Source organism: Cheilinus undulatus, linkage group 23, assembly GCF_018320785.1.
Source record: "Cheilinus undulatus linkage group 23, ASM1832078v1, whole genome shotgun sequence".
In the NCBI taxonomy this organism is placed as follows: Eukaryota; Metazoa; Chordata; class Actinopteri; order Labriformes; family Labridae; genus Cheilinus; species Cheilinus undulatus.
In genome coordinates, this window is record NC_054887.1 from 13431768 (window position 1) to 13447097 (window position 15330).

Here is a 15330-nt window from a genome sequence, read left to right on the forward strand (position 1 = left end):
GCATCTACAGAGTTTTCTGAAACTTTAGCCTAAAAATGTGTCCTGTTTTCATACTTGTTTGAACTTTTCTGACACAAGGAAGCCATTTAAAGTGAGATCACTATAATTGGGCTTGTGTCTTAAGTGACCTGTGTCTGGAAGGTCTAGTCACTGGTTAATCAGTATTCCTGGCTACCATTATGCTATGAGGACAAAAGAACACTCCAAGCAACCCAGAGAAAACGTTATTAAAAAGTTTTAAGTCTGGGGGTGGATAAAAAATTTTCAAAGCCTCTGAACATCCCCTGAAGTTCAGTTTAATGGAAGACTCTATGGTCAAGTAGGAGAAAGGTCTTTGGTCTGATGAGACTAAAATGGTGCTTTTTGGTCATCAGATGAGATGCCAAACACTGCATATCAGCACAGACACACCATCCCCACTGTGAAGAAAAGGGAGAGTTTTGTGTGGCATCATACCGTGTTGTTGGACACGACAGCTGCACAAAAGACTGGAGAAATTTTGCCCCCTTCTGATAGTCAACACCCAGGTTAAAATTAAACCTCAAGCAAAGTTTTATGGTAAAGGCAATACAGATAAATGTATCTACACTGCAATCATGTAGTCATATCATAACAGCATTTCTTTAGAGTCCGCAGTGATCTGAGTGAGCAACACTAAATCAGAGTGATCAGAGCTATTATACGATGCACATTTTTGCATTTGATTCCTATATGTTGGATATTTAAGGGCTTAATTTGCCATTTAACACTGTACATCTGTCCTCTCTGGCCATGCCTCTCTGCATCTGTCTCTATGTTATAATATCCAGCCTTTAATTCCCTGGTAACACCTGGGTAAACAGCTTCAAGGGAAATTAAACGGGATTAGTGAGTAAGCACAGAGCGTTCATCCTTTCATCCTCTCATCCCCTCCCTCCAGAATGAATCATATGACTTTCTCTCTGAAATCTGCTGAATTTTGGGGGAAAACTGACACCTGACACCATAAAGAATGGGTTTATATTTTAAAAATAATAAAGATAAAAGTGAGATAAGTCTTCTCTTTGGTGGTATAAAAGTTTGACTGATAGAGTCCTCCCTGCTGTGGAAGAAAATCACAAAAAAAATGAGTTTTTGGGTCATTTTTCCCCCCAAAATTGCATCGAGTAGCATTCATGGGGAGAACTCTTCATGGTTAAGATCTCCGCTCCTGATTCTATCAGATGTGTTGTTATCGCCCCCTTCTGGCCTCCTTTAATTCTGCCTCCTTGTTTCAGATCAGCCCAGAAGACTACAAAGACAGCTCTTTCGTCCAGCCAACTGAAGAGGCCGACATAGATGTAAGACAAGTCCTGAAATAAGAGGAAGATGTCACAGGAGTTTAAGAGATTTTATTCATATGTGTGTTTTTTTGTAGACCAAGCTGAGCAGATTGTGTGAGCAGGACAAGACGGTGAGGATGCAGGAGGAGAAACTGCAGCAGCTCCACAGAGAGAAGGTACTGTTTTCTGATATCTGACATTTCACAATGCATTGTGGGACACAGTGAGTGCACTATGTATCGTTTAACAGCGCTCACTCAGTAATCTGACAGCCCTACAAAATGGCGAATTTATCTTAAAGCGCTCTATGTTTGTTGTGTTGCAGCACACTCTGGAGACGGCACTGCTTTCGGCCAGTCAGGAGCTGAGCGAGCAGGGCGGCACGAACGCTGCAGCCACGCAGAGTCTGATCCAGCAGAGAGACGTGCTGCAGAACGGACTGCTCAGCACCTGCAGGGAGCTCACCAGAGTCAGCACAGTGAGCACAACAACAACATCCGCCAACTTGTCTTGGTTCCAGGACTAATTATAAAAATCACAACATATAGCAAATACATGACAAGGAAGATGAACAGATAAACAAGCATTTCCTTTCCTATAAGAGTAATGTAAGCTGGTATTTATGGCAACAGTAAACATGCATCTCTGTGGATGACAGTCACAGATGTACACATTTACAAGATCTCCAAAGGAGTTCTGAAAATCATGCCAGCGAGGCTTTCCTATCTCTACATTCCTCTCCATCCACCCATTTACCTATCATTACAGTCTGTTACAGGCTGTGGATGTTCGAACAATTATAAAAAGATGAATCCAGGTGGCGTATAATGGTTTCTGTCGTTTTTGCTCAAGACAGAAGAGTGACTGAATTGATTTATCGTGGAAAGGAGATTTTTCAGGCACTCACACATGCACAAACAACACAAACACCCCTCCCTGATGGTCACGTTGGTGTGCTTTCTGTTCTTAGGAGTTGGAGCGCTCCTGGAGGGAGTACGACCGGTTGGGGGCAGACGTTACACTGGCAAAAACCAACCTGCTGGAGCAGCTGGAGGCTCTGGGCAGCCCGCAGGTAACACATGAGCAGAACACATCAATCATATTGTGAATGTGATATCAATTTTGTTTTGAAGGGAGTGATCATTTTTATCATCCTTATTTTGATTCAGAAAAACATACTAAAACAGTGAAAGCAGAATATTTTTGCGAGCTATTCTAGAAAATAGCATTTGAATGTTTGCATAATCTAAAGAGCAGTGTGTGGGCACACTGGTGGGCAAAAGCAGCAAAGGTGGTTAGAACCATGAGCAACAAAGAGCTGAAATATGCAATAAGTTGCAAAACTATGTAGCAGAAGAGGGCGAAAAGTGTCAAAAAGGGACAAAAATGCAAAAAATAGACAAAAAGGGACAAAAAAAAAAAATGGCAAAGCTGTTTAAAAAATGGGTGAAAAGCATAAACTGGATAATTATGGCAAAAATGGGCAAAAGTTGGAAAAGAAGTGGCAAAAATGGGAAAAAAGTGGCATGAAACAATGTAGGGCAAAAAGGGTCACAAAAATTGGCTTAAATGGGCAAAGAGGGGCAAAATTGGGCATAAAGTGACACAAGTTAGGTGAAGTGGTCAAAAGCTACAAAGTGGGGAAAAACCAGACAAAACGGGCAAAAATTGGGAAAAGTCGCCTGAAAAGATGTAAAAAATATGTTGCAGAGGAGCGCGAAAAGTGGCAAGAAATGCAAAAGCAGTTGAAAAAATAGGTGAAAAAAAGCAAAAAATAAATAAAAGTGGCAAAAAAGTGGGAAAAGAAGCAGCAAAAAGGCCTTTAAAAGTGGCAAAAACAATGCCAAATTGGCTTAAAGTGGCAGAACTTTAAAAACTAGGCTTTAAGTGGAAAAAAGGAGCAAAAGCAGTAGAGAAGTGGTAAAAATGGGCAAAAAGTGGCAAAAAAAAACAATGCAAAACAAAGAGGCAAAAAGGTGGCAAATATGGGCAAAAAGTGGTAAAAACAGGGCATTCAGCAGTAAATCGGTGCATAAAAAGGTGAAAAGGACAAGAACTCCTAATTATTTTCTGATACTGTTGTCTGCTTTTGTGGTTTCTGCTGTCAGCATTTTGTTGCATATTTGCATATTAATATCTCGTTTTAGCAGTTTTATTTAATCATAATAATTAGCACTACTTCATGTTCAGTTGAATTTTCAATTTTTCATTAAGGAGGGCCACTCGATAACCCTATTTGGGTGTCTTTGGCCTCTCTTGCACATTTTTTTCATTATCTGACTACAAAATGTTCATGCTCTGCATGTATTCTATTCCTTTTTTTCTGTATTTTTTTTCCTGTCTTTTCGTCTGCAATGGAATTTTTAAAAAAAATAAAGTGGTAAAATAAATGAGCAGAAAGTGGCAATGGGTAAAAGATTTTGGAAAAAGTGGGGAAACATGTTAAAAAGTCGCACTATTAATTATTACCAACATCAATACCCAATAATAGCTTTACACACTTTTAGCTTTGATCTACAGCTTTAGCATTTTAGATATTTAATTTAAATTTGGATTCACTGCTCAGCCTTAACATTTACACATGCAATAATGCACACTTTCCATGGTGTTAAAGCTCCTAACATCAGGTTTGTGTTTGTGTTTCTTCAGACAGAGCCTCCGAGCCAGCGGCACATCCAGATCCAGAAGGAGCTGTGGAGGATTCAGGATGTGATGGAGGCTCTGGCCAAAAACAAACCACAGCGCAGCACGGACAGCAGTGAGAAACTAATAAAATACTTCAAGAATGTGCTTAGAAAATATGGAGACGGGCAGAAAAGAATTACTAACATGACAGATTTGCTTTCCCATTTCATTTTCTTTCTGTTAGGCTTCAACAACAGGGATTCATATCTGTTTAGAGCACTTAGATAGCAAGTGCATGCTTTTTGTGGACAACATATTAAAACTTTTTTCTTTCAGTAGGCTATGTGCTAATATTTATCAGACATCGTGCCAGTCTATAAAAAAATTGAGCGCTTAGCATTAGTTCAGGCGCTGCCATATAATTGAGATCAGCTGATCTCATGAAAGCCCTTGTCAGATGACGGGCCAGCTGATTACCTTCAAGGCACGCTACTGGCTAATCACACTCATGCTGTCATATTTAACCCTTGCAAGCTGCTTTTGCAACACTCCTCCACCCCAGCTTCTCCTTTGGCTCGACAAAGAATTTCGGACTTCTTTTCTTCTGCTTTATGTTCTCTAAATCTCCCGACAATAGTTTGATAGAAGTTAGAATGGGATGGAAGTATGGGATGAGTATGGATGCATGTTAAAAAAGGGCACTTACTTGGTATCTGAATGCCCAAAAACGCAGCGTTAATGCAAAATATGTTAGTCATGTCATCAATACTTTATGAAAATACTTTTTCTCTGTTCTGCAGATTTTCCTGGCTCCAAACCACTCTCCAGCCAACAGAAGAATGAGGTGAGCAATGCCAGTTAGTCTTTGCTGAACTTCTTAGTTAAACTTTAAAGTCCTCTCTGCAGAGGAACCAGAGCCTTCATCAAGTCCAGAGTCAATGCAGCCATCTTCCAGGATCACTTCATGCAACTGTCTAGAATCTTGAGATAAAATCACCACCTACTTTCAATACCATCATCTTCTTAGCACAGTTTGGTGGTATTTCTTACTCTGGCTCATTTTTGTGTTCTATGTCTTGAAACAAAACGCTTATCTAAAGTGGTCTTGAGAAAGTGGTTTTATAGGAAGTGTAGCATCCTTAGATAGTTCAGTTCTGTGTTAACTGTCTCCAGGCAGTGACGCTGCTCCCGCTCAGTCCTCCAAAGGAGGGCGAGGGCGTGCCCCCACGCCCGCCCCTCCCTCAGTACTACGACTCCACAGAGCGCCCCCCTCATGTGCCCCCCCACCACCCACACACCAGCGGCCGAATGCCCCCCCACACGCACCGATCCGAGGACCGTAAGGCGGGCTCCAGGAACGGAGCGCACAGCGTAAGAACGGCTGAAAACTTCATGTCCAACCACCACCCCCCACCCCACCATCATCCAACCTGTGCATCAGAACGCTTGCATTCATTCTCATCATTCCCACATCTCCGCTCCATCCTGAAGGCTGAATTAATCCTCGCTGACAGAGACTCATCCCTCAACAAGTCTCATTTTGGATTCCTGACATTTACCCCCGTGTTTCTTTGTTTTGTTTTTTAAACTCCTGCAGCCCATGCTTCATCACCTGCAGAGTCTCATCCAGACCTAAACATGGATCTATTCATGGATTTCATTGTTCAGAGAGTGATGTTGTTTGTGTTTTGGTTGTGTGGATTTTTCAGCAGTGTGCGTGCATTTAAAAAGCCTCATTATAGAACCAGGACCTGCCTTTCTTTATAATGCAGCTGCAGTAGATGCTGTGCTGCTGTAAAGAACACTTTCAGTGCAGCTCTCAGTAAACATGAGTGAATTAAAAACCATATACACTCACCAATCACTTTAATAGGTATACCTGTTCAGCTTCTTTTTATGGAAAGTAGCCAAACAACCAATCATGCAGCGATTCAACGCTTTTAGGCCTTTAGACATGGGGAAGAAAATGTGTGGAAGTTCAAGCTGAGCATCAGATCGGGGACTGATTTCTCCTACAAGAAACTGTCCTTGTATCTGCAGCCTTTTACATTTTAATCACTCAAAACTTGACTGTTGTCCAGTGTATTGCTAGCTGAATATCTCTTATCAAAATAACACACCTTGATAATTTGACTGGGGATGAATTTATGCTTGCATCTACAGTGCCTGTAAAAAATATTTACCCCCTTGGATGTTTTACCCTTTATTGATTTTATAAGTCAATAACCATGTATATCATTTGGCTCTTTTGACAAAAAAAAAAGCATTTCAAAATCTCACCATTTTCACAGGAAGTTGGTCTCATTCTAAATTGACACATCTGATTTAATTTAAATTTCACATATATAATTGGGGTCTTCCCCTCTAAACATTCAAAGTTACTGTTAATGTTTTGCTGTATCACCCCGTCCTGGCAAGGAGATCTTAATAGCTGTCCACTCTGACAAGTCTAATTAAAAGACAACTTACTGCTGATGGTGAACATTTCAGTACCTTGCCATGTGGCACAGGAAGTTGGCCTGATGCTCAAATTAAACATCTGATTTGCTTCAGATTTCACATATATGAACAGTGTTTGCCCCTTTAGACAGTTAAATGTTAATTTCATGATTTTTCTGTAGCTCCACCTACTGTAAAATGCCAGAACAACTCATACATAATATGTACTATCTGCTTTGAATTTTACATGATAAATAGTCCTGTCCTGATCACAGCTACATATCAACATCTACCTTTGTCATGCTGTCACCTACAGGTGAAGGGCAGTACTAGCTAATGCACGAAGTTTACTGTGCAAATGACTTTTTTTTTTTACTTATGACATTTCTGAGAGGTTCTACAAGGTCTCTCTGCCATGCTACAGCATACTGCACAAACTCACTACTGCTGATGGTGACCATTTTGATATCTCACCACATGGCACAGGAAGTTGGCCTCATGCAGAAATTAAACATCTTATTTGCTTGCAATTTCACTGGCATGATCAGGGTTTGCCCATTTACACATTTAATTGCTATTAAAGGTATTGGCTGTAGCACCACCTACTGTAGGACGCCATAAGCACCTCATGCATAATGTGTCCTATCTTTTACTTTTACATGTTATATAGTCCTGCCCTGATCACGTCTACATGTCAGCATCTACCTTTGTCATACTGCCACCTACTGTTGATGGGCAGTACCACCTCATAGACAAAGTGCACTATGCTCATTACTTTAAGTCTAAAGACACTCCTGGGAGGATGTAAGTTGTCTCCATCCCCATGTACCTATGGTTGCAGCACACCCTGGCATGCACAGAGGTGCAAAGGCGCTTCAGTGCTGCCTGCAGTTATTTAATTTCCATTAATTTGAAGAAAACTGTTTTTACTTTGAACTTTAAAGAGTGGGGTGTTTTTTGGTCAAAAAGCCAAATCATATTATCATGGTAGAAGGGTAAAGCATCCAAGGGAGAAAATACTTTTTAAAGGCACTGTATATTTTTCTCTAATCTGCGTATTCATCTGAGAAATTATCAGCATTTTTCTCTTATTGTTATTATTTTTTCTATTTTTTCAACAATTTTCAAACTTTGAATAAAACTTCTGGCTTTTAGATTGTGAAAAGTTGGTGTTCCTGAAGAAAAAACTTTGCAGCCAGCAGCAGAACAACACGTTCACTCCTCTGTTATTTTAGGAAAAGGCTCAGGTGTTTTCAGTGCAGATCCTCCAGGGCAAACAGAACTCTACTGACAGACTTCTTTAGAAAACTTTTGTTTCTGTTTGCATGTCTGTGTTTCTAAATTGTGTGCGTTCTGATCCCCCACGCTCTCTCCCCTCTCCCTCACAGCAAGCTCCAGACTACAGGCTGTATAAGAGTGAGCCGGAGCTGACCACTGTGAAGGAGGAGGTGGACGAGGCCAATGGGGAGGACAAGGACAAGACAGAGACATCTATGGAGAGTAAAGAGCCCGCAGCTTCTAAAGGTACAAACGTAGGAGACAGACACAGAAAGTTAACTCAGACCTGCTGTAAGAAGACTTTGATAAAGTTTTAAAGACTAAAGTTTGACAGCAGCAGACATCACATCTTGCAGAGACCCACTTTTTACACGACTACAGCGACATTCCTGTTCAAGGTTTCCTCTCAAAACAATAAAGCATAAACAAATATCTTTTGGACACAGTCACCACTTTTTGTGCATTGGTTTTTGGTTGTCTGTACACAAAGCACCAAACTGCCATTTCTCTACCTTCAAAATAAAAGCACCAGATGTCATACTGTTTACAAGGGAGAACTGAAAACCACAGAGCAGAGAAGTCAATATTTCACAGATGTAAAGCAGTAAGACTGAATATTTATGATGCAGCAGTGCCGTTTGAGGACATGCAGGCAACAGCTGCAGCTTTGTAAGCTGAGCCGTGGAAGCTTGAATCAGGCCAGATGATGGTGTTACCAGTGATTCAATTTATACCATTTAAAACTTGAAAACATTTAGATTTTGAAAAAGGGGATATTGTAAAACTGCATAAATAAATAAAAAAAATTTTATTGCTTTGAAAAGTGTTACTATTCCAGTTAAATGTATAACATGGTTGTCACAGGTTAACTTTACAATGGCCCATGATTTTACTGTCCTCCTCACGGGCCCCCCCATTTGGCTGGGCCCCAGAAAGCTCTCCCCTTTATACCCCCTTATAGGTGGCTTTGAAGACAGCTATTGATATTATGGTATTTTAGAAAGAATCTTACATTGTGATGTCCCAGCTATTACATTTAGAAAATAAGAATATGCTAAAATCAGCAGTGACATCACTGAATTTCCTTGTTTTTATACATTTAGTATCTTTTTGTCAGACTAAGCATGGTCAGATATTTTTTCACATCATGAACAATCAGCCCAGCTGCAGCATTTGTCTGCTAATGTGTATAAAGTGACAAGAATCCCCCTTTTCTCCACCACAGCTCCCCCCTACCCAGTGGGCATTGTTCCTCCCAGAGCCAAATCTCCCATGAGCCCCCCTGAGTCCTCCACCATCGCCTCCTACGTCACCCTGAGGAAGACGAAGAAGCCTGAGCCCAGATCGGTAAGCTAGTCCCTTTGGCATCAACAGACAGAAAATAGTTTTGAATGAAATGAACCAAAGGGAAAAAAAAAACGTGTGAGAATCTGCCTGAAGGAGAGCTGCTTCTGTTGATGTTTTTCTTCTGGTTTGCTGTTTTAGATGTTCCCCACACTGACAGGAATATATATCTGCATTTTCGACGACATGTCGCTTTATCTGACACATTCAGAGACGGTATTCTCCGCTCCAGGAAACATTTTTTATTCTCACACATCGTGTGTTTACAAATGCAGCCTTCAGGTTCAAAGCTTCTCAGAGCTGCACGGCTCGTTGGTGTTCTGGGTTGATTTAGCGGGCAAACACACCGCCTTCTTTTCTTATTTTTAGAGATATAAAAAGGTGCCTTTATACTCTTTAAAGTGTCACTCTTTATTTAGCAGTTTTGTTGAGGAGGTTTCTGCCCCAGTTAATCTTGTCATGTTGATTCTTTGAGTCTGAGTAAATATACAAATAACCTGAGTTTTTATAGTAAATTCTCTTTTTTGTGTCAACTACAGGAAGACATGGGGTTCTTCTTTATTTAGGTGGGATAACATTTCATGATATGAGAGAGACAAACTTAATTTGATCCCTGTACTGTGCAGGATCGACCGAGGAGCGCCGTGGATCAGATGGGATACGGCGAGCGGGAGGTGGGCAGGACGAGGATGAGCGTAGAGGAGCAGTTGGAGAGGATGAGGAGGAATGCAGAGGCCACATCACTCCGAGAAAAGAGGAGAGAAACCCCATCTCGATCGCCCTCCTTCAGCAAAGACAACCCCTTCCTAACCTTGCAGGTGAAGTCATGGTGAACATGGCCAAAAACAATAAACAACAGTCAGAAGTGAATATTTTGCTTAGTCTAAAGCCTGGTCCACATGTAGGTGGGTATATTTGAAAAATTATGATTTTTGGCACTCTTAAAGAGTGTTTCATTGTATTCAATCATTGTATAAATGTAGCCTGAACCAGCTTGAAATCAAAGAGTACATGGAACTACTCAATAAGAACACAATGAAACAGAGATAAAATAAAAACAGAAATACAGAAACTACATAGTCATTAAAATACTCAAAACAGAATAAATGTAGGAAGTATGAATCTTTTGTTGTCTTGTTTTCGTGTTTTATCTGTTTCTGTTTTTCTTTGGCTTTTAAAACCACTTTAAATTAACATTTTATTCCAGTTTCTTTGCTTACAGATGTGTTGTTTTGTGTTCTTTTGCAGAATCGGGTGCAGGCAGACGGAGCCTGTGCTGACCCCGTGGAGCTGGAGGCAGCTCTGCAGCAGCTGAAGGTGTCCAACCTGGAGCAGAGCCGAGACGCTGACGACACAGAGGAGACCGATAAGGAGCAAACAACACAGGTCAGATAGATATTTTTTCAGAACATATGATACGATACAATATGATATGATATATCATGATATGATGATAAGATAAGATTAGATGTACTTTACTGATCCCAAAGGATGTGATGCTATGCAATGCAATACAATACAAAACAATACAAAACAATATGTTACATTATGATACGATACTACATGGTACAATACAATTAGACACAGTACAATATGGTACAGTATGATACTGTACGATATGATATGACACCATACAGTACGATACCATACAATAAGACATGGGATGATACAATTCCATAAGGCATAGTACAAAATGATATGACAGGACACAATAAGACACTGTGAGATGCAATACAAAAACGATATGATATGACATGGTATGGTACAGTACAATGCGATAAGAAAAGACCCTATACAGGGCAATGAGATGGGATATGATACGAAATGATGTGACACGGTACAATATGAAATGATAAGACATGATGCAATAATTTCCCAGCCATCATTGGGCAAGAGTTGGGGTAAAATACAAAAATACATTGTTAAATGACTATACCATTAAATTGTGTAACTTTTCAATTAAATATGTAGCTAAATTCAACTTTTCATTCATGCACTCTAGTCCTAAACTTAGTTTATCTTTGATTTTCTCTAAAATTTCTGGTTACATGTAGAATTGTTCTGGAAGTGCTTCCTCATGTACTTCAATGCATGCTTTACCATCACACATCAGACTTTCCTGCTTGTTTCTGATGCCTGTTTCTGATGATGTGAACTCAGTGCCCCACATGCTTCTATTTTCAATCTCCAGGAGGTGCAGAGAGTGGAGGAGGTGACAAATGACGAGAGTGAGGAGGTGCAGCAGGACGAGGACGTGACCCTGCAGAGTGTGAAGGATCTACCGACGGAGACAAACAGCATCGATAACGAGGTAGAGAGGAGGAATCTGCACTGTACGGAGGAATACATTGATTTTATGTGCCTTACATTACTGGAAAGAATCAGTTTATTATGGAACATTTTCTGCTGTGGAGTAATCCACATTTTGAGCTCTGGTGAGTTTTATGACAGGAGAAAATCTACAAGTAGTAAAAATAAAATCCCTGTCAGACATAACTTATTTACTTAAGCGAGGTGGATCTACAACAGAGGCAAAAATGACACAAAATTCGCATCTGCATTCATTTTTAATGTCTTTTTCCCATTTTCATCTGTTTCCTTGTTGATTTTTTGTCTTTTAAGATATTTTTGTTATCAAATATCAGATAAACCAACATCAAACTCCATCTCTTTGAAGTGATAATTTCTCTTGTCTAATTAGAAATAAATCCTGATATACAAGCATAAAAATTCAAAGATAAACATCAGAAGTGTTGCACTGCACTGCACAAAGTCACCTTTGCTTTGAATAAAGCAGCTTCTATCAGAGCTTATCTTTATGTTTTTTTTTTATTTTCTGCACATCATAGCCATGCAGCACACATTTATGACCACATTTTTGTGTTAAACTGTGTTTTTAGTTGTGTGAGAGCCAAAGGGTGGTGATTCTGGACCTGCACACGGAGCCTCAGCGTGTGGAGATCGTCAACTTTCAGCCTTTTGAGGATGATGAGAGCCGAGACCAAGATCTGACCAGCTCACCCACAAACACAACCACTGAAAACAGGTTTTTAAAACTTTTCTAGTTTCTAGTAGGTGCTATAATCACTCCACATTTGAATAATTCTGAGTTTCTGACAGTTTTTAGATAGTTTAGGCCTCTCAAGGCTAAGACTGATCTCTTGGAAAGAGAACTTCATAAACTGACAGTGAGTTCAGAGGCCCTGAATGCAGTCTGAGAGGATTTTGGAGCTAGAAAACTGGTGCAGAGTGACAGGAAAAAGGGAAACAAGGTCAGGACTTCCAAAATAAAAGTCACATCCTTTGTCTTTATTCTTTTTCTGACTATAGCTTTCAGACTCCGGAGCCGGAGACGCCGAGCCCGGAGCCACGAGAGGAGGAGCCGGAGGTGACGCCGCAAAACATCAGCGAGGAAAAACTGGAGAAGAGTCTGGACTCCAACAATCAGCTGACGGCAGACGACAAGAAACTCAACAACAACAACAACAACATGCTGCCTGGTAGGGGAAAATTTACAGTGCCTTAGATTTTTTTTTTTTTAACCATTTTATTGATTTTATAAATCAGTCATAGTCAGTGTAATTTAGCTTTTTTTAAATACCAAACAAACTCTTTAATGCCAAAGTGAAAACAGATTTCTCCAAAAAAATGGCAATTAAATCAAAATTTGTAATATAAAATTAGTGACTGCATAATTATTCATCCCCTTTAAACTGACTGACCTAATTCAACAAAGGTTCAGCCAGTTGGTGCCAGTAGTCTCACAATTAATGAAATTTGGCTACCATTACACCACTAAGTCAAAAGAACACTCCGAGCAACTCAGGGAAAAGGTTATTGAAAAATATAAGTCAGGGAGTGGATACAAAAATATTCCAAGGCAGTGAACATCCCACAGAGTTCACTTGAATCCATCATCAAGAAATGGAAGGGTCACAACACATGTAAATCTGCCTAGATCAAACTGTCCTCACAAACTGAGAGACCGTGCAAGATGAAGACACCAAGACTCCTATGACTACTCTGAAGGAGTTACAATCTTCAGCTTCCCATTCAGAGATGGGAGAGACTCTACATACAGCTGCTGTTGCCAGGGCTTCTTCACCAAAGCCTTATGGGAGAGAGGCAAAGAGAAAGCCACTGGAGAAAAGGCGTATTAAATCTCCACTAGAGTTCACCAAAAGGAGAACTCTATGGCCAAGCGGAAGAAAGGAATGGTTTTTTTTACGCGACCAAAATGGCGATGTTTGGCCGACACCAAACACTTCACCTCACCACAAACACTCAACTTAACTGTGAAGCACGGTGTTGGCAGCATCCGGTCCTGGAATGCTTATAAAGGTAGAGGGTAAAATGAATGCCGCAAAATATAGGAAAATCATGTAGAACAATCTTATTCAGTCTGCAAGCAAACTACGCCTTGGGAGATTTTTTTCCAATATGGCAATGACCCACACATCCAAAAAAATTCAGTATGTTAAGAAAGATAAAAAGTAAATTCAAGGTCGCACCTGTGCAGGTAGTCTGTTGCTGTCAGCAAACAGGATTAGGCATGCATGGCATACATGCCACAGTATCCTGTTTCCTTTCGGAGTTCTCTGGGTAGCAAACTTTATCCGGAAATAAACAGTCACAAAAATGAAAAAAAAAATGAATATCTAACTTCCAAATTGTATAAATAGTGCATAAACAAACATCTGACTCTTAAATATCTCGTAATTGTTGCTAGAATCATGAATGCTGTGTTATCGCCTGTCTGCTCTCCTCCCTTTAAAAACATAATAAAAGCTTGAGTGACATTTGTGAGGGTAAATCCCTGCTGCTCGCCTGCAGGAAGAATTCACCTCAATCTCTCTCATACATATAAACACACTCCGGAGGCTGAAGTTTAACCTCACAGATGTGTTTGAAGTTTATTAAAGACAAATCAGACTGTCAGAAGAAACATTTGGAGCCTGTTTGAACCCATCTCACTCTTTGTTTCTGAAGATGTCGAGTTAAATCATCACTGTGGTATTTTTAACCTGGGGATCTATTTTATTGCTTAGTTTGGAGTCTAAATAACTAACTACACATCCTATCAACAGGCTCAGACGGTTATTTTAAGAGCCTCATGACACCTCAGAAAGGATCCCTACAGACATGGACCTTTATTTCCAAAACAGGAGTGTTTTTTGTTCAAAAGAAAGAGCTGTTTAATTTGTCTCCAAAGCCACTGGATTCCATTGATATCCAGAAGTACCACCTGGTGCCTCTGCAGAGCTAAAGAAGAAGGGCTAGGGTGGTTTCTGATGCTGACATTGTTCCTCCAAAGTTTGTCCTGAAGTTGGATGGAAATGTGTGCAAGGTTTTAAAACATCCTTCAAGACATTTTTTTAGCTATAGGTCAAAGGAATGGCCTGATTGGACAGACCTGAAAACTACATTAATACACTTGTGTCTGGAAGGTCCAGTCACTGGTTAATCAGTATTCCTGGCTACCATTACACCATAGATTAAAACAGAATACCTCAAGCAACTCAAAGGTTACTGAAAAGTACATGTCAGGGATGGGTACAGAAACAAATTCCAAAGCACTGAACATCCCCTGGAGTTCAGTTAAATCCATCATCAAGAAATGGATGGAATTTGGCACATGTGTAAATCTGCTTAGATCAGGCCATCCTCACAAACTGAGTGACCATACAAGAAGAAGACTAGTGTGAGAGTCCACCAAGACTCTTATGACTACTCTGAAGGAGTTATAAGCTCTCCAGTGAACAACTGTTGCCATTGTCAAAGACATGAGAGAGAAGAAAGGTCATTGAATCTCGACTAGAGTTTGCCAAAAAAGCATGTGGGACACCCCATGGTCAGGTAGAAGAAAGTTCTTTGGTCTGATGAGACCAAAATGGTGCTTTTTGGCCACAGTGCACAGTGGTGGCAGCATCATGCTGTGAGGATGCTTCTCTGCAGCTGGTTCTAGAAGGCTAGTAGAGACAAAGATTAATACGGCAACATACAGAACAATCTTATTCAGCCTGCAAGAGAACTACAGCATGGGAGACGATTTATTTTCCAGTGTGACTATGACCTGAAGCACACAATGAAAGCTACACAGAAATGGGTTCAAGACAACAAAATCAAAGCCCAGACGTCGACCAAATGGAGATTTTATGGCAACATGGAAGACCAAGAGGACCAAAGATTTCAGAAGATGTGAGCAAATAAGAGAAACACAGAAAAATACAAACAATACGGAGAGCTAAAAAGAGATTAGCAAAATAGACAAAAAGACACTTAAAATATCAAAAAAAAAAGTGAAGAAAAATAACCAGAAACAAAAATGTCAACAAGTAATAAG

The 15330-nt window shown here is 40.2% G+C and overlaps 1 protein-coding gene across 9 annotated transcripts in view; it reads left to right on the forward strand.

Moving 5' to 3' along the window:
* Positions 1-15330, forward strand: part of LOC121505164 (pleckstrin homology domain-containing family A member 5-like) — a 296479-nt gene that overhangs the window by 275796 nt on the left and 5353 nt on the right. For 6 of the 9 annotated variants that reach the window (XM_041780235.1, XM_041780237.1, XM_041780238.1 and 3 more), the window contains 14 exons: positions 1257-1319; positions 1397-1477; positions 1627-1779; positions 2272-2373; positions 3951-4059; positions 4727-4770; positions 5100-5297; positions 7754-7889; positions 8869-8990; positions 9614-9805; positions 10236-10373; positions 11179-11298; positions 11888-12033; positions 12318-12487. In XM_041780235.1, coding sequence (XP_041636169.1) covers positions 1257-1319; positions 1397-1477; positions 1627-1779; positions 2272-2373; positions 3951-4059; positions 4727-4770; positions 5100-5297; positions 7754-7889; positions 8869-8990; positions 9614-9805; positions 10236-10373; positions 11179-11298; positions 11888-12033; positions 12318-12487 — 1774 coding nt within the window. The remainder of the gene's footprint in view (positions 1-1256; positions 1320-1396; positions 1478-1626; positions 1780-2271; positions 2374-3950; positions 4060-4726; positions 4771-5099; positions 5298-7753; positions 7890-8868; positions 8991-9613; positions 9806-10235; positions 10374-11178; positions 11299-11887; positions 12034-12317; positions 12488-15330) is intronic. The other 3 variants (XM_041780239.1, XM_041780242.1, XM_041780243.1) reach the window with 1 other exon arrangement.